Genomic DNA, 22,337 nt, shown 5'->3' with positions numbered 1-22,337 from the left:
CAACTAGGCACCATGAATTGCTAAAAATAGCCAAAAATAGCCCTGCTTGCAGAGGGGAGCCATTGCACTTTCCTGAGTGCTCTCCTACAAAGGGTCATTCTCCCTTGCATTCAGCCAGTGGGATAGGCAGCTCCTGCATTTGCTCTGGCCAAGTGGGTAGCAGCTGCCATAGTAAATGTTAAACATGAGAAGGGCATGGCATAGCTACCAGGCTCATTCCTGTGCCACCCTGCACAAGAGAGGTGAGGGCTGTTCAGTCCAGAAGTCTGCCCAACTGTGGCCAAGACTTTAGGCTTCAAAGGAGGGTTCATGAAACCTGCAAAGAAAACAGCTCTGAAATAATTTCCTTTTAGCAACAAAATGTCTCCAGGTTCTGTATGCATTAGAGTTCACCTGATATTTTGAAGAAGTCTATGCCTACTTATAATACATTCTTCACATAAACCTCTGCAAAATTTGGAATGACAACACCAGGAGATCTACTGCAGGAAAGAATAAGACACTTATGCAGAAACGAAGAAAGAAATTGCTTTTATTCTTGGGACTCTGAAGTCTTGTTACAGCATCTAGCTGCATCCCCCTGACTGTTTTTGCCTGCACAATCATGGATTCAACAGGGTAGGGCACCACCAGGAGACCAGGAGACCATCACAGGAGGTAAGTAGCCATTTACAATGAGCYGGTGCACATGGCATGTTTAACTCAGATAGGGATTTTCCAGGAACCAGTCCGCCCTGCCAGGAGAATCAAGGAGCTGGCGAGGTGACCTTGTGTCCTAGAAAAGGCACTTCTGGGACCGGAGTTTGTGTAGAAGAGGACACAGATGCAGCAGGATAAAGTACTGGAAGCAGGAAAGGGAGATGGTTCCCAATGTAACCCATTATGTGTCGTGATGGAGCAGTGGTGAGACTGGGTGAGCAGTTATTTTCAGTGTACCGAAAGATGCAGCCAAGGCCGTCCACAGGCCTGTGCACAAACCAAGACTGGCCCAGAGCCCCCTGCACCCACAGGAGGGTCCACGAGGGCTGCGCAAGCCATGGTGGCGGGAGTGGGAGCAGCACAGCAGGCATGGCCCGCCTGGAGACTGGTGCAGGAGGCAGGGGGACGGGAAGGGGGAAGGCAAACAGGGTGAACTCATTCAGTCCATTCCTTCTTGATGGACAGGTTCCACTCCCAAGTAAGATGGTCGTGCTTGTCGTCATCCGTGAAAAAGGACTTGTTGTGGTAGGTGCCTCGGGCCAGCATACCCTTTGGGGCCTCCTCAATCGGCGTCAGGAACTCGTACTCCTCTGGCCGTGGCCCATAGCTGCCAACCATGAACGTGGCTTTGTCCACTAGGGGAAAACAATCCACAAGGGATGAGTCCCTCAGGTGGGGAATAAATATGGGAAGGAGAGGCCACGAGCATGAGATCACAGAGGAAAAGGAAGCAGTGCGGACAGAAAGGAACAGGGGTTAGTAAAGGGGACAGAACCAAACGGGAAATGAGAAGCTGGATGAAGCGAAGCATAGAAACAGCTGAATAGACAGAAGGATGGACAGGCAGATGGACAGATAGGCAGGCAATTGAGCCCATGCCCTCTCTCATGTACATGATACTGGAAGAGAGTAGTTATACATAGAGCATCACTAGAGATCTCTCTCGATCTCTTGCTACTTCTTTTTTTGGTGAGAAGACACATCCGTGCTGAACAGGATGCTGGAGCCTTAGAGGTGGCTGTATACAGAGATGTGAATTTAGGATACGTGTGTGAAATGGAGTTTTTCTGAGCCTACTCCAGGCAGGGCAGCACTGTACAAACAACAGAAGCAATGGGCAAAAACAGGATCCTGTGCAACGCTCTGTAAAACAGCTCCACATTTTACCACATACATCCAGAAGACTGTCAGGGGGCAATAAGCTTTGCAAGGGCTTTGCACTCCACAACAAGCAAGACAATCTCTAGGGTGGGGGTGGAGGTGAGGGCAGCTCTGTATGGAGAGGAAATCTCTGCGGCAAGCACTGTCTAAACAGTGTCTCTGGGGACATCTGTGCTGGAGACTGCAGCGTACCATATAGATACCAGAGCTGGCTCGCAGGGAGTTCACACAGGAAGCAGTTGGCCTGGGTAATGCAGAGTTGAGGCCAACGCACTCTGCTGGGAAATCTCCCACGTGGCAGCCAAGAGGTCAATGGGGCCAAGGAGGGTCTCTCACCCAAAACAACCAAGATCACTTCTGCGATCAGTGGGGCTCACAGGGACTAGCGTATTGGTGTACAGAACAGGAAGGGGTCTTACTCACCCTTCACCCCTGTCCGGTAAGTGTGCTGCACGTATTTCAGTCCTGACACAATGTCCTTGTTTACCTGCAAGAAGTGACCAAGCATAAGTGTCACAGCTTTGCTGTAGCTGTCTTGTTTAGAGACACCACTGTTCCCGAAGGGGTCAGCAGTACAGGACACATACTGCTGAGGGAAGCCCTGATATTCCTCCATTGTGTCCCAGAGACCTATGGCACCATCTGTGTGTGTAAGGGCATCTCTGACCCTTCTACATCTTTCCCCTGACTCAGAAGTTGACTGGGGCACATCAATCAGCTTCCCAAGAGGGGCTAACAAGGACAAACAAAGTGAAGGACTGAGTTCCCAAATAGTTTTCACACTGAGACCTGGAGGTGGAAGTCATCCCTCTAGCACAAAGACATGATCAAGATTAGCTGAGGTCTCTTTGTTGCCCTCTAAGATAGTAGGGAGCTGGAAAGTTTCTTTTCAAGATATGGAGGGATATAGCTTTTGTCCATAATCGTTCCTCAAGTCTCCCACGGGTACATTGGACATATTCCTTGCTGTCCCCACCCAGCACACACTGACTGACTGCAGTATGATTCAGTTTGGAAACAAGACAGGCAGATCCTTTTACATCCCAGGGGACAATCCACATGGTGCCAGCCCTTTCCAGCTTAGAGACTGAGGGAGGGAGTTAGAGCAACCAACTTTCAGGCTCCAGGCATCTTCTGTCAACAAGGCTTAAGATATGCATGGAAATGTTTCATCGTACAAAAGAGGGCTGGAGGTGTCCCTAGGGTCAAAGTTATCTCCAAGACAGCGAAAAAGCTTCAGAGAAGGAGGGAAATCCTTCCTACAGAAGCCAGGTATTAATACTTTCTCTTTTCTCTCTTTTTCTGCAAACCTATCTGCCTTTCCCTTTCACTTTCTTTGCCAAAACCAACATTGTTTACAACAAACATTTGTGAACATAATCACTTCAGTGCTGGATGCCACACTGCACTGTGGTCATGTTTCCTTTCCAATTCGAAACAGGCAAAATGGTTGACACATACTGATTAGGAGAGAAAGGAAAATAAGGTTGTTTGAGTGTATCAGGACACAGAAAATGTCAGATATCATCAGTCAAATGCTACAATGTTTCATTGTTTTTATGCATTCATCAAGCCTAGTTATGTATATGTATATGTATATGTATATGTATATGTATATGTATATGTATATGTATATGTATATGTATATGTATGAAAGTACTTCATGGAAACAAATCTTTTCCTTCACTTACATTGTCGCTAAGTGTGCATTAAAGATTTCCTTATGGCTAAAAATTCAAACTCAATCAAAACTGTTTACCTAGATCTAAAAAAACCCTATTGTTCACCATCATGGATGGGTAGGATGCAATGTTTTCTAAAAGATGAGGAAATGACAGCAGTCATTTCATCAGCTGGAAAGGCTAGTCCATTATTGAATAGAATGACACCTAAAACTCAGGTGCTTTCCTTGGGCTTAGCTTTCCGGCAGGCACGCTGTCAACTCTAAATATCTGATAGACTGCTGATAACAGGCTTTAGCAATAGGGAGCAAAGCAACTCACTTTGAAGTGGATCTTAACTCTGTATTCAACTCCCTCCTTTAATACAAAGGTCTCTTTCTTGAGTGCTTCAAGGTCACCTGTAAGGAGAGGTTCAGGCCATTAGTTAGAGGTGAGAAGAGACCACAAGCAGGGGACTGGGATGGGGCTGGGAGTGGTGTGGGAGGTGAGCAAACCTTTGAAAGACTATGCCAGAAGAATTTGCTAAGGTTTGCACAAGGTTTGCACCAGGAGCAGACCTGCACATGGGCTTGTGTATATGCATGTAACTACGTCCACATCTGTGTAGACAATGCATGAATAAATACAGATCTGGGCACAGAAGCATAACGATATTTATGTACAGACTCACAGTTAGGCATTACAGACTCATAGGGATGTATAATGTGTTTGAGCTGTGCCCAGCACCAGGCTCGGGGGAGCGGGTGATAGGAGCTGGGCACATCTCACAGCTCCTGCCCTGCAAGCGAGACTGCCCGGGTTCAGCAGGGCTCTGCATGGTTTCAGTTGAACAGGAAATCTCTCTGCTGCTCCAGACCCAGCTTCCTCTCCCTGCTGAAAAGCCCATATAAGGTGAAGCCTGAATCTCTCCCCATGTCCCCAGGAGCCGGAACTACAGTATTGCTTGATTCTGAAGTTTCAAAACACTCTGTTACCCTAATGAAAGCACATGCCTTGTGCTCGAGAGGCCTAATTGAAGGGAAATAAGAGCAAAAGGCAGTAGAAACCCAGGAGCCCTTAGAGCAGGCTAAATGAAGAAAAAGACCCTTGACACTTTGCTACAACTCCTTGTCTTTTTTTTCATAAATGTGTGCCTTAAATAAGCAGCAAGGCTAAGATGCCCTCATGGTTCCTGTGCTGTACCATCCCCAAACTTCTTTTCAATTGGAGGCATGCCAAAGCCCTTGCTTATTCCCCTGTGTGCTCAAGGAGAGTCTTTACCTACCCGTAAGGTCCATAGTGATGGGTCCTGGAGCAGAGTCGCATACAAGGGTAAGTCGGGTGACCACTACGTTGGGAGCTGTTGGATCTGCAGGGTAGGAAAGTTAGGGGGAAGCTGTCAGCTTGCAAAATTAAATGTGGGGGTAGGGAAGCGAATGTAAAGAAACACTGTTGCCTTCCCACACAGATAATGCGCAATGGAACCCACACATCTCTGCCACTTTCTCAGCAAGGATCCCTCCTGTCACCATCCCAATCCATATAGATCTTCCTCTAGAGGAGATTCCTTTCTTAAGATCATTCTCAGCAGCAATGTCCCCTTTAAACATACATCAGTCCCCTCATGTTTCTCACCCCTGAGCAGTCCCCCAAGCCAACACACCTCCCACCACAGGTCCCTACCCTGTGCTAACCCTCCCTACCACCTTACAGGTAATGTCAGGACATCTTTCATGTCTCCTTTCTCTGTCTCCTTTCACTGATCTAGGCATCCCCAGCACATCACAATCCCATTCCAGTCGAAGCAATATGCATCTGTGGTCAAACAAGCTCCCTGTTGTCTGAACTATCTCACCCCCTGCCGACATTAGACTGTTGTTATCCATCACTCCAATCCCTCTGCATCAGGCCATTCCCACTTACCTGCCACTACAGGCCCATCTCCCAGCAGGGACTTCTTGTACTTAGCAAGGCTTTCATCGTCCTTGTCCAACTCCTGCAGCTCCTGCAGTGTCTTCTGGGGAGGAGGCTTGTAGTTGAGTTTCCCATCCAGCTCATCATCATCATCCTCCACGTGAGGCTCTTGGGTCTTCTCCGTCATGGTCACTCGCTCTGGGTAAGAGAGGAGGGGGCGGACGATGGGGTCACTCCGCAGGGAGGTAGCGTCCCTGGGGCCACTAGCTCAGTGCCCCACCTGGCCCCTCCGCCGGGCTCAGCGGTCCCGTCACAGGTAAATGGCGGCAGCGACGGGCTGCAGTGCTGACGCTGCCGTGCCGATGCTCCGGCTCCAGTGCAACCCCCCTCCTGCCCCCGCTCGGCTCCCTGCAGGCACCGTGCGCACACGCAGACCCACACCATTCCTCCCTCCCGGGGAGGAGGCTGCGGGAGCCGAGCCTCAAGCGGGAGTGATTTACGGCCACTCTGCGCAGCGTGATTGCTGGCTGGCCAGCAACCCTGCAATTACAAGCCACTGTAAAAGGCTTTTGCATTCGCCAGCTATTCGCCAGCACAAAGAGCCACAGCCACACACCAGGGCATGGAGAGACAGGAATATATCCAAGGCTGGAGGCTTCATTCACAGTCTCTTAATGGTGTTATAGCCTCACTCAGACAAAGAAATCAAATACCCAATAGCAACTCCCTTACATGAGCAAATTAATGAAAGCTGTCAAGAAAACATCCCCCTTCGGGCTATATGCTCGCATTCCTGGTGTTCACTGCTAGGAACACTCACTCCACCACTGGCCAGGTCCCCTTCCTGCTAAGGAAGGAAGCACGAGGCGTCTAGCCCCACTGCAGAGCGGCTCTGGGTACCTGCCCTTTATCAGCAGGGCTTCTCGGAAAGGAAAGGAAGTCAGGCTGGAGCCACAACTGCACCGTCAGCATCACAGGGACAAGGGCTGCTGCAGGCAGGAGGACAGCAAAGATGCTTGGGTGGCTCCCAAAGGGGAGCCAGAGCAAGGAGAGATCAACTGCTGGGCAGCCAGGCAGAGCATGTGCGAGAGGAAAGCAGGAGACAAAGGATGGCGCAAAGGAAGGGAAGGTGAAGCAGGATTGCGTCAGGTCCCCATGTTCAGCTGCTGGCCACCAGGAGCTGGCCACATGCATCTGGCCACTTTCTGATTCTTCAGAGAAAGGTTTAAAAAATGAGCAGTGCTCTGGTACAGTGGTGGATGCTGCAGATGGCCAAGGCATTCCTTTGGGTATGGCAGCAAGGTGATCTGGTTGAGCTACGCAGATCTCATTTTATGTCACTTTATCCACATATTAACTCTTTTTCCCTGTCCCCAGTTATCTGCAGTTTCTTCATAAAGCTCCTTATCCCTCTCTACAGCAATCTACCCTTCTCCACAGCTACAGCCTTAGCATTTGCCCCTCCTCCCAAAAGTTACATTGAGAGCTACTGGGATAGCTTTCTCGTTCTTTAAAACAGAAGGAAAAAGAAAATAGAAAACCACTATGCTACACCTCAGGGTGAATCAGCAAGTGGAATCAGGCAGCAATGAGTAATACGCAGACCTCCAATTGCAATCCAAGTGTGGTGAGACCAGCGGAGAAAACTCAAGGAGTGGTGCGTTGGCAAAGGCGCTTAGCAAGTCACAGGGAGACAGAGAAGGACCAAACAGCCCAAGAAGGCGCAGCCTTGGCCGGGCTGTTGGATGAGAGCTACGCGTGGCTCCATTGCAATGCCGTTGGGAGTGAGTCAAGAACCCGTGCAGGGAGGGCAGCTGAGGAGGAATCCCCACTCCGAGGGACAGGAAGGAAAGTCCCAGGAGGCAACTGTCCTGGGCTGAGTAATACCCAGTCCCGGCTCCAGGGGTGCAAAGGGCAGCAATGTACCCTGCAAAAGGCATCTGAACTCGCCCTCATGAGGAAGGAAGCCAGAAGCTTCCTCATGAAAGTAACAACTGCTGGGTGCCCCACGCCCCAGTGCTCTGCAGCCTCAGCACAGCCACCTTGCGAAGCCCCCGATACGCCAGAGCTGCCCCACACCAAGCATGAGGTGTGATGAGCTGCAGCAGCCTCCATCAGCTCTTTCCTTCCACTTCTGCTCCAGCTGCAGATCTGAGTCATCTCCACTCTTTCAAACTTCCTCGCACTACCAGGCTGCATCTGCTACCACTAGAAGTACAGAGCAGAGCTGCCCCTCTGCCCTCCATCCTCCATTGAGGTTTGATGGCTTATCACAGCCCAGGGAGAGATGCAGGAGGAGGAGACTGATCTCTGCAACCTGACAAAAGGCAAAGAGGAAAGGGCTGGACTGGCTGGCTGTTCCCCATGGCTCAGACCATCCCCTATCCTCCACCATGCTGCAGAGACTCTCCTCAGCAGCCTGCGTGTGCTGCTCCTGAGGTGGGGATCCTTTCAGGGCTCTGARAGCCGGACATGCAGCCTGCTGCACCAGCAGCTCCTGTGCACATGGCTGCAGGGCAGCCTCCTTCTCTCCAGCCTGCGGCCCCATCCCTGCCGAATTCCTGTGGAAGGAGGTGGCCAGCAGGAAGCTCAACGCTTTGGCCGCTCGGCCACCTCTGCCCCTCTCATGCACAGCAGCATCCTGAGGCCGGGGGGAAGGAGCAAGTTGCTCAAGGAGAGCTAATGATGAGCACAAGCCCCGGGCATGAAATCTGCTTGCTCCAGCCTTGGGATTGGTCCCCCTTTCAAAGACAAGCATAGTACTGGGTTCAGGCACCCGCGCCTCTCCAGGGTGAGGGTCTGTCCGGGTCCCTGCACTCCAGTGTCAGGGCTCAGGCCAAGGGCTAGGCTGGCAAGAAGAGCCCCCAGGGACTCAGACCAAGAACCTGACTGAAAACGGGAAAATTAACCCCATAAATGCTTTATGCAAAGAGAAACAGGGATGTGTTGMGTGGTGTCCGGCAGCAATTTCCTTGCTTTCCTGCAGCCCCTACCCGCAGTCATGCGTTGCCGGCACCTCTGAGACCTGGGGGGTCATTCCCAGAGCTGCAAGGAGAGGGACAAAGGCAGTTTGGGGACCCTCTGCAGGGAGAGGCAGCTTCACGAGTCCAAGGGGACATTAGCTTTGCAGGGGGGCTGGGGGCTGCCCCACGCTGCAGGTGGGAGGGCAGGGGAGGCCAGGAAGGGGGGCAGCTACCACTTGACCCCGGGATAAGGACGGGGGCGCAGAGGCATCGCCGTGTTCACGCTGCCCCCGCGCAGCACATTCGCTCCCCTTAAACCTCCCCCAAATGTGGGGCTCGTCCGCGGACCCCATCCGGCCGAGGCAGGGGGACGAAGGCGCCAAGTTTCGCGGCGCCGGGGGCCACTCTGGCCCCTCCGCGCCCCCCTCTCCCTCCTACCCGGCTCCAGCCGCCTCCGAGGTTTCGCTCCGCGCGCCGCTCTCCGCCGCGAGCCTTGGCAGTTGGAGCAGGAAGGAAGTTGGTGGGAAAAAAAAATACACTAGAAAAAAAAAAAAAAGAGAGAGAGAGAGAGAGGGGGGGGAGAAGAAACCGGCAGCGGCGGCGGCAGCGCCCGCAGAGGAAGCGCCGAGCGGCGGCGCGGGGCGGCCCGGGCCCGGGGCTCTGCGCGGCGCGGGGCTCTGCGCGGCGCGGGGCTCTGCGCGGCGCGGGGCTCTGCGCGGCGCGGGGCTCTGCGCGGCCCGGGGCTCTGCGCGGCGCGGGGCTCTGCGCCGGCAGCGGCGGCGGCTCCGCCGCGGCCGGGGGGGTCTTTGTTTCCCAGCCCCGTGACATTTTGTGTTCTTTATTTTCCCCCTTGCGCTGTAACGGAGGCGGCTTGCGAAAGCTCGCCCTCATTTACGGCTATTAAGACAAGAGGAACATCGGGGTGAGCGTGTTTGTGTGGACGCCTTTGTTGAGGGGGATGCAAGCGGGGTCCCTTACAAATGAGTGTCGTTTTTGCAGGTTAGTTGCTGTTAATTGTTTCAAGCAGCAGCTGCCTCAGGAAGAAGCTGCTCTCCTTTTGCAGGGAGGGTGAAGCAAGSTGAAAGATTTTACACCGTTTCCTCTTTGAAATACCAAAAGATTTTATCTTCCTCTTTCTCTCACAGAGTGCCCGCTTGCTTCTTCCACRACATTAACACGCGTGCTACTCAGTGTGGAATTTAAGAACAAATTAGACTCCTCGTTTCCAACCTACGAACAGGAATCTGCAGTGATTGATGGGTTGCTTTTAATGCATTTGCAGAAGCGAACTGAGCAAAGCAAAACTGTTGTCTCTAGGCTTAAATTCACTGTACAGAGTTGATATTTCTACTGGAAAATGTTTAGCGCACTCAAATTTGAAAGGGTTGCTAACAACTGCTCCCAACCTAGCATTGCTTAAAATCAGGCTGTGGATATCACTTTGATTCGGAAGTCGTGCATTCAAAGAGAACATTAAAAACTGTAAAAAATTAGCCTGTGTGGTGATGGCAGAGTCTGTAGCCTCAGAAGCATTTTATGCCTCCATGAACTAGCACTGCCACCAAGAGAAATTATTTTATTCTCTGCAGGTTCCTCCCATGCTTACCCTCCACACAGATCAGCGCATAAGTGCTGAGCCAAATACAGCAGCTGAGGTGGACTTACAACTCACCTGGCAAACATAAATAGGCAAATAGAGAGGTACCTACTCATTTTCAGTGCAGATAATATTCCCATCTCCGTTGAAAGGGAAGGAGCAAATGGGGAGGGGAAAGGACAGAGCAAACTTCCCCTGGAAGCAGCACAGAGTTGCTCCAAATTGTTTGCATGACCAGTCCCAGCCTGAGAGAGTTTGAAGAACTGGATGGGTTAACTGGGGGAGGTTTGGGGAAGATTACCTTGTTGAGCAGCACCTGCATCTTGGAGATCGTCTCTATGACTTTCTTCTTGTGGTGTTTGGACTAACCCACTGGTTTCCCAATTTGCACTGGGCACTAGAAAGCCCTTTGGCTGGGAGGCTGTGCGAGTTGAGGTTAGCGTGTACTTATGGCTTGGCTACAGATTTCCCTGCTTGCAGCAGTTGTGTACCTGTTCAACACTAGCTCTGCCATATTACAGTCATTTTTGCATGGGATGGGGGACTATTTTTATCTCTTTTTTTTTTTTTTTTTCGGTTGAAGGAGAAAAATACCATATTGTCTGTATATATAACAAGACTACTAAAGGCATTTGCATAAGGTATAGGGATGTAAAACTGGGCACCACCGTAGGCTTTGAGCCTATATGGGAATCATGTTGGCTAGTATGCAGGAGAAACAGGTTTTACTCCTAGACTGATGATTAGCTTGTATGCAGTCATGAGGAATTCATGTCATTGCCCTGGGCTTCATCTTCCTACGGATAAGAGGGATGAGAAGGAGTTGCAGACATTGGATGCACACCAGGCCGAGCAGATGGGAGCTTCATCCTCCCCRTGAGCGTGTCCAAGAGCCTGCTGGGGAGACACGTCACTGACCTGCTGGAAGAAAGACACCTTTTGAACTGCGTCATCCCCACCACCAAGCATTGCCTCTCCAACAAATAGGTGTTGTGTGGTGGAAATCACCTCCTGTCAGACTTTGACCAAGCACAGATAATTCTTGCCTATGGCAGAAGAGCGCAAGGTCAATGGATAGACAATACCTATGCTTTATTACATAAGAAATTGATAATTGAAATGTGTACCTAGTTAGAAAATACTGTTTCCTTTTTAAGATCGCACTATTAAATGCTATGTATTTTMTCCTCACTGCAATTGATTGACCTGACTACTACATGCTATCAACCACTGATGTCTGAATTTATTTCAAGTGAATATCCAAATCTTATTAGATATTTTAAAAGGTATGTCTTTCAACTACATAATATTTACTCTCAACAGTCRTATGGCTTTTGTAGCATCCCAGTTTCATTGGACCCAACAAAACCTGTGATTTCTTAAAAATCCTGAGTTTAAAAAAATAAAAGAGATGGCTTTTTTTATTATTATTTTGTGCAAGCTGGTGACACCTCYAAGTTGCATGAACAGTCCAACATTTCTGGGTTTGATCTTTTCTAGACCCATGGTACATTGCTGCTGCATTCTTTTAAACTTCATCTCCATGTTCTACAAAAGATGTGACTGCGTTGTGGAAAGGAACTACTAGAGAGAGGCTACTAGCTCAGCAAACCAGCTCCGTTTTTAATCTTTTGTTTTTATCTACTCTCTAGTTCCAAAACTTTTAAATTTGAGACCAAAAATTTCTCAGGGAAGAAGTTTGAGGGTAGAGAGTGGGTAGTGAAAAAGGAAGAATTCAGTCTGGGCAGGGAAAACAGACTATTATTATTATTATTATTATTATTACTACTACTTACTACTATTATCATTATTATAAGAGGATCTACGATGTATTTTTTTCCCACAGCTTGTGTAAAATGGTTTTGAAGCTGTATATTCGTGTTTGTACACAACTCAGTGCACAGTGTTCCCAACTTACATTTCACGCTAATGAAGAATTTTGTCAAATCTTGTCAGAGTCTTGAGCTCTGCATCCCCTTCAGACCTTATACAATCTCTAAGAAGACTAGAGGTAATAAATGTACCATAAGGGCAATCTCATGGTGCGGCAAATTTACCTCCACGGAGTTGCTGCAAGGTAAGCACCAGTTTGGCCGGCTGACGCGCCTGGGATCAGATCGGGAGCATCCCTCCTGACGCACGGAAATCCCTTCTCCGCCGGAGATCACAGGGGTAAATCAGGGAGTCACATGGCACTGGGACACGGGGGAAGGCAGTGGGTGGGCACACGCAGACAGGGCACTGCCCCTGCCGTATGGGGGGCAATAACCCCCCCGCCGTGCTGCCTCCCAGTAGGAGAAATGGACAATGCAGCCCCCAAAGCTTGATGAGTCAACCACAGGCTCAAGGTCCCACAGGATTTGCTTTAAAAGGCAACATCCTAAGGCTGATGGGGCTGTGCCCAGACTCCTTGATGCCAYGAGCCCCTCCAAAACTGCTACAAGGGAGAGAATGATGAGGTGGGAAGCATGGAGAGGGGATGGGGGCTACACATGGTCTCAGACAGGAAGCCACTTTTCATTATGGAAAGCTACTGGCGCAGGGAAAGGGGGGGGGATGCACTTTGGGATCCAGATGATCTAGTAGAGTTTTAGCCAGGTTTTTCACCCCCAGTCCTATGACAATCCCTTCTAACCACCTGGACACATGACATGAGGGATCTCAGCTGGGTGAACAGCCAACCCCTGAAAACGTGACTGGGCACTCCATCGCTCCGGCTAGTCCAAGGGAGATTTCCCTGAAAGAGATAAGATTGGAGGTTTAATGATTGTCTAAGCAGCTTTCAGGCCCATTAAAATGCTAATCACTTAATTCCCACCTCCGGCCTGAAGGTGTGCGAAGACTTCCCTGCTGCTCCTGAAGGACTTGCCTCCCACAAGGAGGAGCTAGTTGGTCTGGGGCAGCCCAGCAGGAAGGGCAAGGCCAGCAGGCAGCAGGGCAGCAAAGCAGAGAGAAGAAAAACATTTCCCAGGGATAGGAGAGCTGGGCAACATGGAACCAGTTTTGTCCAGAGGCTGTTCAGCAAAAGGATGAGGACTGGCAGAGCTGTCCGGTAAACGAGAGCGACAGGGCAAAGGGAAGAAGGTCTCTGCCATTGGGGTGAAGGGGTTTGTCTTTACTCCTGGGGCCTGCAGAGCTCAGCATGGAGGAATGCAAATTTATTCCCCATCTCTCTCACTGGCGGTGGTGCCAAGAGCCAGCGTTTTACATGGGGTGGTGCCCTAGAGAAGCCCTGGACCTGAGCTGGATTTGACAGAGGACCAGATTAATTTATGGCCTCTCAGGTGGTTATGTAAGGTCAAATCTCAGTAAGTGTAACCGAATGTCAGCCCTAAGCTGCTCACTGGGCAGGGCGTTAGGGAGCTATTTATCCCAGCACTCCTCCTTGCAGTGTGCCTTTCCTCCAACACGGATGGGGCTGAAGATGGGGCTAAATTAGAAGTTGCTGCAGATCCTCCCTTCCTCTGCTGGCCTGAGAAAATCTCCCCTCTCAGCTCCACTCCACCCTGCCATGCTAAATACCTCTCCAGAGAGGGACTGTGGTTTTATACTGGGAGTTCRTGGCGCAGGCTCTGATGGGGGAGTTGAACCACTATGGTTCATGTATAGACCCCTCTACTTAATCTTTGTGTGTGGAAACCTTTATGAGCATCCACTGTGCAATGATAGCCCCTAAAGGATTCACTGAGTTTATGATGTGCTTAATGATGCTTGACTGGATCCCAGAAGTGGGCAGCAATTCCAAGTCTTCAGTATAGAAATAGCCTTAGAGATTTCCCAGAGACTTAGACACTTTAATTCACTTTATAGTGGGGTGCACCTCCACTCGCAGGGGTTCTGATTTAAAAGGATCTTCAGAATTGCTGACCAAAAGGCCATAGGAAACATTAAAACCCAAGCATTTTCAAAATCCTAAGAGGTAGACATGAGGCTTATGCTTTGGCAGTATATCTGAGCAATAAAAGAAGGAAATCTCAAAAACTGATTTACATTTCCATCCCTTGCCTTTTTGCCCTTCCACAGCCATTCCTATCAAAGATTTGCTATTGCAGCATCCGCATGTCCAGGAGGGGAGCAGCCACCCAAGAGACAAGATAATGGAGCAGGAAGCCCTGCCTCCTCTGCCCGTTAGTGGAGTGTTCCCAAGGAGAAGGAAAGAGGCTCCCTAGAAGCAATAATTTCTGTTTGAAAGGCTCAGCTGCTACATGAAAAGATGTTAATAATGGTGGTGGTGGCACAGAGCCAAACTGAATGTGATTGCACAGCAGTGCTTATATCTGGAAGGAGGAGGAAAGACGAATGCGTCCGCAGCATGGTGCGAAAGCAATCGGGAGAGATGCATCCCCTTCAGAAGAGGAAAGGAACATTTCACCAAAATATGTTAGAGGGGCCGTTCTTGATTGGGCTGCCAGTTGCCAAGGAGAAAGAATTGATCGTTCAGAGAAAGATGAGAAAAGGAGATGTCAGGAAAGGAGACATCTGGGGCTGACTTGTGCACAGTTTCTGCTTCTTAGCCCAGTGACACTGAATCATTTGCCTCTCTGATTTAAACTGAATAAAGCTCTGGAATCATCTGATTTCCATTTAAATAAAAACAGTCTCTTGGCATCAATTTCTTGATTTTTTTTTTTAACAAGACTGTATTCCTCCCCGCTTTAGTTCAGTGGGCGCTCACTTTCAGTGAGTGCTAGTGGATCTTTCAGTCATTGCTTACAGGAACCAATATAGAAAAAAAAGAAAAAAAATCTAAGGAAGATTCTTGAGATGACACTGTAAAAGCAGTGTTATTCAGGTATATTGATAAGAGCAACCACATGCTCTGCTCTTCTGTCAGTCACACAGATAACAAGATTAAATGCTTGAGCTTAATCAAAAAAATGGAAAAGCCTTTTAGGTCATAGGTCAGTACTTTATTGTTGGGTTTGTTTTGTAAATGCCATTCAAGAAAAAAAAATAACAGAAAAAAAAAAAGAGATTTTAATTGTGGATAGACTTCAAATGAGACACAATAAAAGAGGACTTTTTAAAATGATCTAACAAACTCAGTCCCATTGTAGCTATATCAATAGCCTGGATGCTGACATTAAGAAAGTTAGTGCATGAAAAGGCTACTCGCTAATGTTACTGTTTTCTCATGGGGCAASTCAGCAGTTAGTGGGGGGATGCTCTTAAACAATGAATCATGTAGCAATTTTAAAGTACTGAGCTTGTTGTGCTGCATGGCCAAGCACATAAGTCCCCATGGGAGATGTCTGGAGATCTGGGTCTCATCTGCAGGTCTATGAACCTTCTGTACATTAATGGGGGTGATGAAAAATACAGCTCTGTGCTTGGAGACCTTTGAGTGAAATGTGGTATCTAAAAATGAGAGGATTTGCTCTGTTTTTCCTTGTATTGATGCCAACCAGGGAAAATAGCTTTGTTAGTGTTAGGTGATAAGACTTTTCATTTTCTGTTCCATGACAGGCCAGGCAGAATGCTCAGAAGAAAGAAAATTGAGCTCTGACAGAAAATGAAGGGTATGACAGGCTACATGGGTTTTATATCATCTCCTCTAAAAATCCCCCAGCACACAGCATGTCCTAAAGTGCCGGCGCCTGACAGTCTGGGGCCTGCACTGATGTTCTGACATGCACAAATCGAGCACCCTTGGCTGGACAAGAAAAGCAGGGAGCTCATTTTTTTTTTTTCCCAACGAAGACTTGGAAATGCACCATGCCCTGAGCGCTCAGGCTCGCAGCACAGGCTTGGGTGCAACAGAGACCYGCTGTCGCAAGAAGCAGCAGGTCTCTATCAGGTAGGGACATTTCCAACAGCTCATTAAAACTTACGGCTTGATTTCTGTTTGTTCCAAGGACCTTCCTTTTTCAGACTGACTCTTGAAGTCTCTCTCTAGAGTCCTGACAGTGGAAAAACAGACTGCAATCTCTTTCGATCTCTGTCCCACTACCAGASCAGTCTCCAGGACGTGTGTGGAAATGGGAATCAAGAACAAGCTCTTCTGTGAGCTGAGCCCAGAAACACTCAGCACAGCAGCTGCATCAGGAGGCAGGCACAGATTTCCAAATGGCAGACACTTACTGCAGGCTGTTTTAGATGTTCAATCCTGAAACCAGAGCAGCGGTGCAAGATTTCCTGAAGGAAGAGTGAAAAAACTTTCCAAGAGGGAGATTTCTCTGCATCTTTGATGGACTGGTTTGCCTGTGTTCAAACAGCCAAATATCTGTGCCAGACAAAGCCCAGTTCTCTAGAGCTGTTTCACTCTTTTTCATGAATGCAGCTGAGAGGCTGCTTACAAGCATGATGAGTTTGGCACAGGGGTTGGAGCAGCAGCATGTGGTCTTCCCTTGCAGACTCCTTGGTACAGCAAGTCTCTGAGGCTGAGATGCTGTTAGCATGACAACCTCACTGGCCTTCTGCAAGGCACACAGACAGTTGTCCTCTGAATCCAGGCCCCTCTCTAGCCAGGAATTCAACAAAGCTTGTTAGGCTGCCTCTCTGCCAGAGGCAAACCTAAGCTTAACAGCAGATGCCTTCAAAAATCCTATAAATAAGGCACAAGGGTTCAGGAGCACCTGGCACGAGCTTGCAGAGCTGTTTCCGAAGAGTTACTGTGGCCCGTGCCAGCAAGCCATGCTCATCCACTGCATCTCCAAGCTGGAGCCTCAGCTGGGATTTCCTCCCACAGTCCCTCAAGCTCAGCCAGGCCCTGGAAAAGTCRCTGTCTTGTAAACTTGTGTTTCTTTGCCACTCAAGCGAGCTGCTATTTCTGGTACAACTGTAGTTACCATAGCTACCAGCTCTTAAATAGGGTCAGAAATCTTGGAGATGTTTCAGTGATTCCTTGGAATAGGGAATAATCTGGACAGAGGTATTAAAGCACCCACAAAGATGGAGCTGATGCTACCACTTCTCCCCGTAGCTCCTGGTACAGCTCTGTTCTGGTCTCGGGATCAGCTGCGGTGGCCTGAAAGGCTGGTGCTGGCTATCCTGGGATTGAAGGAAATTTTCTGGGAAGAAGAGCCTGGAAAAGAGCTGGGGAAGGGCAAGGAGGGATAGGAGATCCAGGAAAGGAGCAGGTGAGTTTTGCCCACCTAAGTGGGGTCACAGCAAGTGCTGATGCAGAGTTGGTGTCTGTCTCTCTGTAAAGCAGCTGGACCCACACAGCCCCACAGAGCAAATGCCCAGTGTTTGTAAGGGAAAGGGGGAGAGAGAGTCAGAGASAAAAAGGAGGAAGCAGAGAGGGGGAAATGGCCTGATGGTAGCAGGAGGGTAAAAAGCAACACAATTAGCAGGACTGGTTGGGTAGTTTCTGCTACATTTTTTCCTCAGTGGCTTTTGTGACACAGTGGAAATTTTCCCACGTGTTCACATTTTTGTTTAAGAGAAATGAACCAGTTTTCCCTGGGAAAAAGAAATAAGAAAAAAAAATAAGAAAACAAGGGGATAATTTGAGAACACACAGGCTGAAAAAATATATATTTGTATATTTTTAAATGAGAAAGTGGTTAAGATTTCAAAGAAAAAAAAAAGCGGGGAGAAAGAAAACCGTCTTCCTGGAAAGACCAGGGGTTTGCAGGGCGATTTCCCAGGCAGCTGTAAGTGCAGAGGAGGTGGTAGCAGGGGAGGGGACGCCGGGACAGCTGCGTGCGGCAGATGGCGGTGCGGAAGGGAGCAGCATCGGAGCAGTGGCACCTGCCTGCGCCCACAGGCACCTTCCTGCCCTCCTGCCCCCCAGAATCGCGGCCACCACCGGGAGCCGACAGGCTCTGCGCGCCTGTGTGTGAGCTCTGGGAGTTGCAGGGTGAGCCCCGTCCTCTTCCCTGGCCTGAAACAGCCCTTCGGAAGCCGTGTCCATCCTCAGACTTGTGGGAGCACTGATTGTATCACTGCTTCTCTTCTGAAGCCCCAAGGATACACTCAGGTTTTATTGCCTTGCCTCTCCGTGCCTGCTCCAGGGCCAGAACCTTATCGATTGTTTTAAATGTAAGCTAAGAGTCTCACTGAGGATTTATCTCATCTCACATGAGCCATTTGAAAGGCCAGAAGCACCGGCTATAAAGACTTGTGCTCAGCTCCAGRAGGCTGGGGCGGTGCTGTGCTGATGTTCCAGTCACCTCTGCCAGGTGCTGTTTGGTCTGTGATCCTGTATTTTGTCCTGCATATTCATTTAGACTTAATGGCAGCAAATGCTCCCAAATCCCTCCCTCCAGCTTCCCCATTAAACACCATCCCAGTCTACGCAAGGGGCTCAGAAAAGATGAAGCAGCCTGGCCATCGCTGCCCGAAGAGGGACAGTCTCTCCCTGGCCGCCCCTCTGCTTCCTTTGCCTGTGCAATGTTCTGATGTTTGCTGCATAGCTCCTTTCTCTAGGAGCATTTTCAGCCCTGCAAGTCATGATCTCACTTTGTGAGCTGGATCCCCGAGCCAGAGCAGATGAGCTTCAGCAGAGCACACAGATCTTGCAGGACTGTTGCTGTGCCCTGTGGTTAGGCCTCACACCACAGAACTGTAGCCCATGCCCAACGGGCTGTGCTGTTGTGGCCAAGGATGAAGATGATCTAGCAGGGCCCTGGTCTTTCTTGTTTCCATCCTCAACCTCTTTCTTCTTTTTCCAAATCTCCAACAGTGATCTCCCAGGCAGCACAATGGGCTACTAAAATTCACGAGAGAGACAAAGCATCATCTGATAAAACAATGTGTGTTAAGTCAGCGARGCTGCATCATGTTTGAATTTGCATTGGGCCTGAGGCTTCCTTTCTCAGAAAACATCCTTAAAATTGTAACACTACCAATGTTACATGGTCTGTAGTCTCTCACTTTGCCTCCTGCTTTTGCCACTCTGCACATCACAATCTCCCAAGAGAACCAGGACCGAGACGGGTGAGCCCACCATCTAGCTGACCCTCATGCTGTACTAAGGTCCCCCTTCTTCTCCACATCATCCCATCTGCGGCACAGACAAATGCACTGGGGCCGTGCAGGATGTCTCAGTACTGTGGCTTGCAACCCACTTGAGCAGCCCACCGCTCCTAGCACGGGGCCGATGGTGGGCACCACTCTGTCCCCTCGCCCCTTGTCCCTGCAGCCCTGCCAAGAAGCTTCTCGATGTGCTCTGCACTACAGAGGAGGGAGGGAGGTTGGCTGGAAACAGCTCCTCCCTTGGGTTTGTGTGTGCTTGCACAAGCCATGTTATCACASAAATAGCAGGCAATTCCCTCATTCCTCTGCTTCTCCAGGGACTGCCCCAAGGGAATCCCCACAGCATCCAGGGGCGATGTTGCAGGAAGAGGCAAACTCTCCCATAGGAGCACATGAGGCTCTGCTGCTCTCCGAGACCTCTCTGGAATTGCACCTGCAGAGCCAGGTTCAGAGCTGTCCCCACATGTGTCCCCACCCCCTGTCCTTCCCATCTTTGATTGGCACCTTGCGTCCTGATGTCACCTGGTGGCAGAGTATATCTGGAGGGAAAGGGACACCTCGAGGCATTTTCTACACAGGCTGGAGGACGAGAATTGAATGATTTGCAAGGGGAGCACTTGGCACTGTGAGTATTGTGAGCAATAATGAGAGTAGAATGGGGAAATGAAGCAGGAATTGTCTGCAAAATTTAGAGGAGAGGAAGGTCTTGATAAAACTCCGTGGGGAAAAGTTTGCATTTCTGTGCTTGGAAAGTGTAGGTGGACACAATAATTAAGGAAGGGAGTTGTGGGTTTTTTTTTTTTTTTTTTTTTTTTTTTTATGGTCATTATCTATTTCATCTTATCACCAGGGCTCACTGCCTGGAGTAAAAGCAGGTGCTGCAGAGGTGGTTTGTCTCAAAGTTTAGCATTTTTTCAAGCAGCCAGCTCTGTCCTGTGTGGGGCTACTTGGCATCGTAAGATGCTGGGCTGCTCCTTTAGCCAGGACTCRCTGGTGGCCCTTGGGCTTGTGGGCTCAGCTGGCCAAGCCATCCCATGCACAGTGCCGTGCCAGGGGGATGGTTGAGGAGCACTGGCTATTGCACAGRGTTGTCTGGGTTTGTAGCTCGTGTTTCCTGTCCAAGTACCCAGCAGCACTAGCAGAGCATGTTGGTGGGGAGTTAATGCTGTGCAATGTTGCATCTCTGGTGCTATGGAATTATTCTTTAATGAAGACTTTAGGCAGTCTTTCCTATGATTTCCACCGTGGAAGCAATTGTGTGAATATAGTGAATATGTTGTGAATATATTGTGAATATATTGTGAATGYAGTTCTTTTTCAAGTTAGTTTATGGCTTTTCAAATGCATCCTCTTTTCTTTCTTCTTGATCTTAAAAYGGTTGCTAAAATAAAGTGTCCAAGAATGTGTGTAAAATGGGACTAGAAATGGTTGAACCTGAATGCATTTGTTCCATCCAGCTGTGAGTCCACACACACCTCACAGGCATCTTACACTGGATATTATATTGTTTGATGAGAGCCTGGTGGCAAGGATGAATCCAGCAGCTCTCATCAGGTCAGTACCTGATGGTTCAAGATTCCCATTAAAAGGACTATAAAAAAGAAAGCATTTCCTCCTGGATGCTGTCTATTCTCAGAATAGCACTGCATGGAGAATCACTGCTCATGTGGGTTCTGTACCTGATGATCAAAGACATCCCTTGAGACAACATGGAGACAACAATGCACATGGAAGAGTCTGTATTTGAAAGTCTTGGATGGGGGGAACATCAAATCCTGCACTGAATATCTCTGAAGAAGGTCTTGCAAAGCATCTCCATTTTCTATGGAAATGGAAATTTTTCATAGAGTACAAGAGATTAAGAGTATGGGAGGAAGGGAGAAGATTAAAGAGATGACATTTATCGATAGTACTCAAGCCTCTTTAAGTTCAAAGAAAAGTAAAAGAAGGACGATTAACCTGGCCAGCAACCCAGAGGTGGAATATCTGACGCAATTGAGTTAAGAACATTACTGCGCATTAGGTATAATTAGCATTTGGATGCAAGCAAGGCTCTTACTCAGTGGATTAAGCCTTGGACTGAGCAGAAATGCTGTCAGGGCCAATTAGCTAACACCTTGTCAGCAGAAGGGGCAGAGGAAGCGCTTGGAAGAGCATCTTGTAGCTCAGCAGCCTTTGTGTCCACAGCTAGCAGCGCTCCCCCAGGAGCTGCACCCCAGTGCCGGCGGCAGCAGGAGGGCTCTGGTGACAGCCTGCAGAGGCGCGAGGACGTGAGGCTGCACAGCGCTTGCGGAGCACGACAGGAGAAGACTCAGGCCCACTGAACGGGTATCAAGCCATCTGGTCCAGTATCAAGGACTATACACATCTACACAGGTACTGGGACATGGAAATAGCACTGGGAAACCTCCATGGGTGCCTCATTTGTGTCTGTGATCCTGGGGATCTGCCCACTCGCATCTGGCATGCGCAGGCCGATTCCTGAGCTGTGGTACTGGGAGAGCTTCTGGTGCTGCTGGGCAGCACCCTCTCCAGCACGTGTGTGTGGTGGAGGATGAGTCCCACCAACTCTCCAGAGCGTGATTCCTGCTCACTCCTGCTGTGAGCTCAAGGCTGTTTTGTGATATTAGGGTTGCTTTCCACCCTCTGCCTTTGTACAGTGAGGCGAGAATAGACGGGACAGTTGCTCCTTTCAGTGTCATTGAATGCCCTCTCTCTAATCCATCTGTATGGGAGAGAGGATGTAGTGCGGTCTGAGTGCTCTTTCTCCTACCAAGTCCCAGCTATCCAGTGGCTGGCAGGCGGATACAACTCCTTAGGATCAGGCTAGAGAGGAACTCCAAGGACCAAGTCTTTCTCAGACTCAACTATTTCCCAACTGAGTGATGGCCAGGGCAACATATGGACAACTAARAAGAGTTGCCTTTTCAAGGAAATTCTGTGGTTAAAGTACTCTGTTGGCAGAAAACAGGGGCTGGCAAAACAGAGGGTGAAATCACGTGAAGACTGAGCTTAGATGCCTCTTACAAATTGTGGATATCAGGCTAAAGTTTGGAAAAGTTGGCTCTTTTGTTTCTTCTGTTGTGCTCTTGGGTATAGCCTTTGAGAGAGGTCCCAAGGCTCTTCATAAGTCAGAGGAATTGGAAATGACTGTTCGACCTCGTATATCTTGTTGGGGGGGATGTAGCACTGCAACCAGGTACCTACTGACTCAAATTTCTCCTGAGACCAAGGCATACTACAGACACCATATGGAACACAGGTTTCCTGTGCACAACGTTTTATTTTAGAGATATACTTTTAAAATTCTTCCCTGGTCCCGAGGAACAGCAAGGAACCAAATTCACGCTTGATGTAGATTCATACAGCTCTGTGTGACTGCAAAACAGTGTCTCAAAAAAAAAAAAAAAAAAAAAAAAA

At 49.1% G+C, this 22,337-nt stretch overlaps 1 protein-coding gene and 1 long non-coding RNA gene across 2 annotated transcripts; one reads left to right on the top strand and one right to left on the bottom strand.

Annotated features, from left to right (window-relative positions):
* Positions 1-776: 776 nt before the first annotated feature.
* On the bottom strand, positions 777-8,935 carry ARHGDIB (Rho GDP dissociation inhibitor beta). Its single transcript, XM_026053531.1, has 6 exons — positions 8,837-8,935; positions 5,445-5,633; positions 4,807-4,890; positions 3,864-3,940; positions 2,284-2,347; positions 777-1,334 (listed from the first exon to the last, which is right to left on the bottom strand). Exons 2-6 carry the CDS (start codon positions 5,620-5,622, stop codon positions 1,135-1,137), a joined length of 603 nt encoding a protein of 200 aa, XP_025909316.1. The 5' UTR covers positions 5,623-5,633; positions 8,837-8,935; the 3' UTR covers positions 777-1,134.
* A 279-nt stretch (positions 8,936-9,214) lies between these two features.
* Positions 9,215-10,121, top strand: LOC112959496. The gene is made up of 2 exons (XR_003251624.1): positions 9,215-9,320; positions 9,544-10,121. It is a non-coding gene; the product is annotated as an uncharacterized LOC112959496 (long non-coding RNA).
* Positions 10,122-22,337: the final 12,216 nt, after the last annotated feature.

The sequence above is a fragment of the Nothoprocta perdicaria genome, unplaced genomic scaffold (genome assembly GCF_003342845.1).
Source record: "Nothoprocta perdicaria isolate Ctin4 unplaced genomic scaffold, notPer1 scaffold_116, whole genome shotgun sequence".
Classification (NCBI taxonomy): Eukaryota; Metazoa; Chordata; class Aves; order Tinamiformes; family Tinamidae; genus Nothoprocta; species Nothoprocta perdicaria.
Note: the sequence above shows the minus strand (reverse complement) of the source record. Positions and strands in the feature narration are given on the sequence as shown.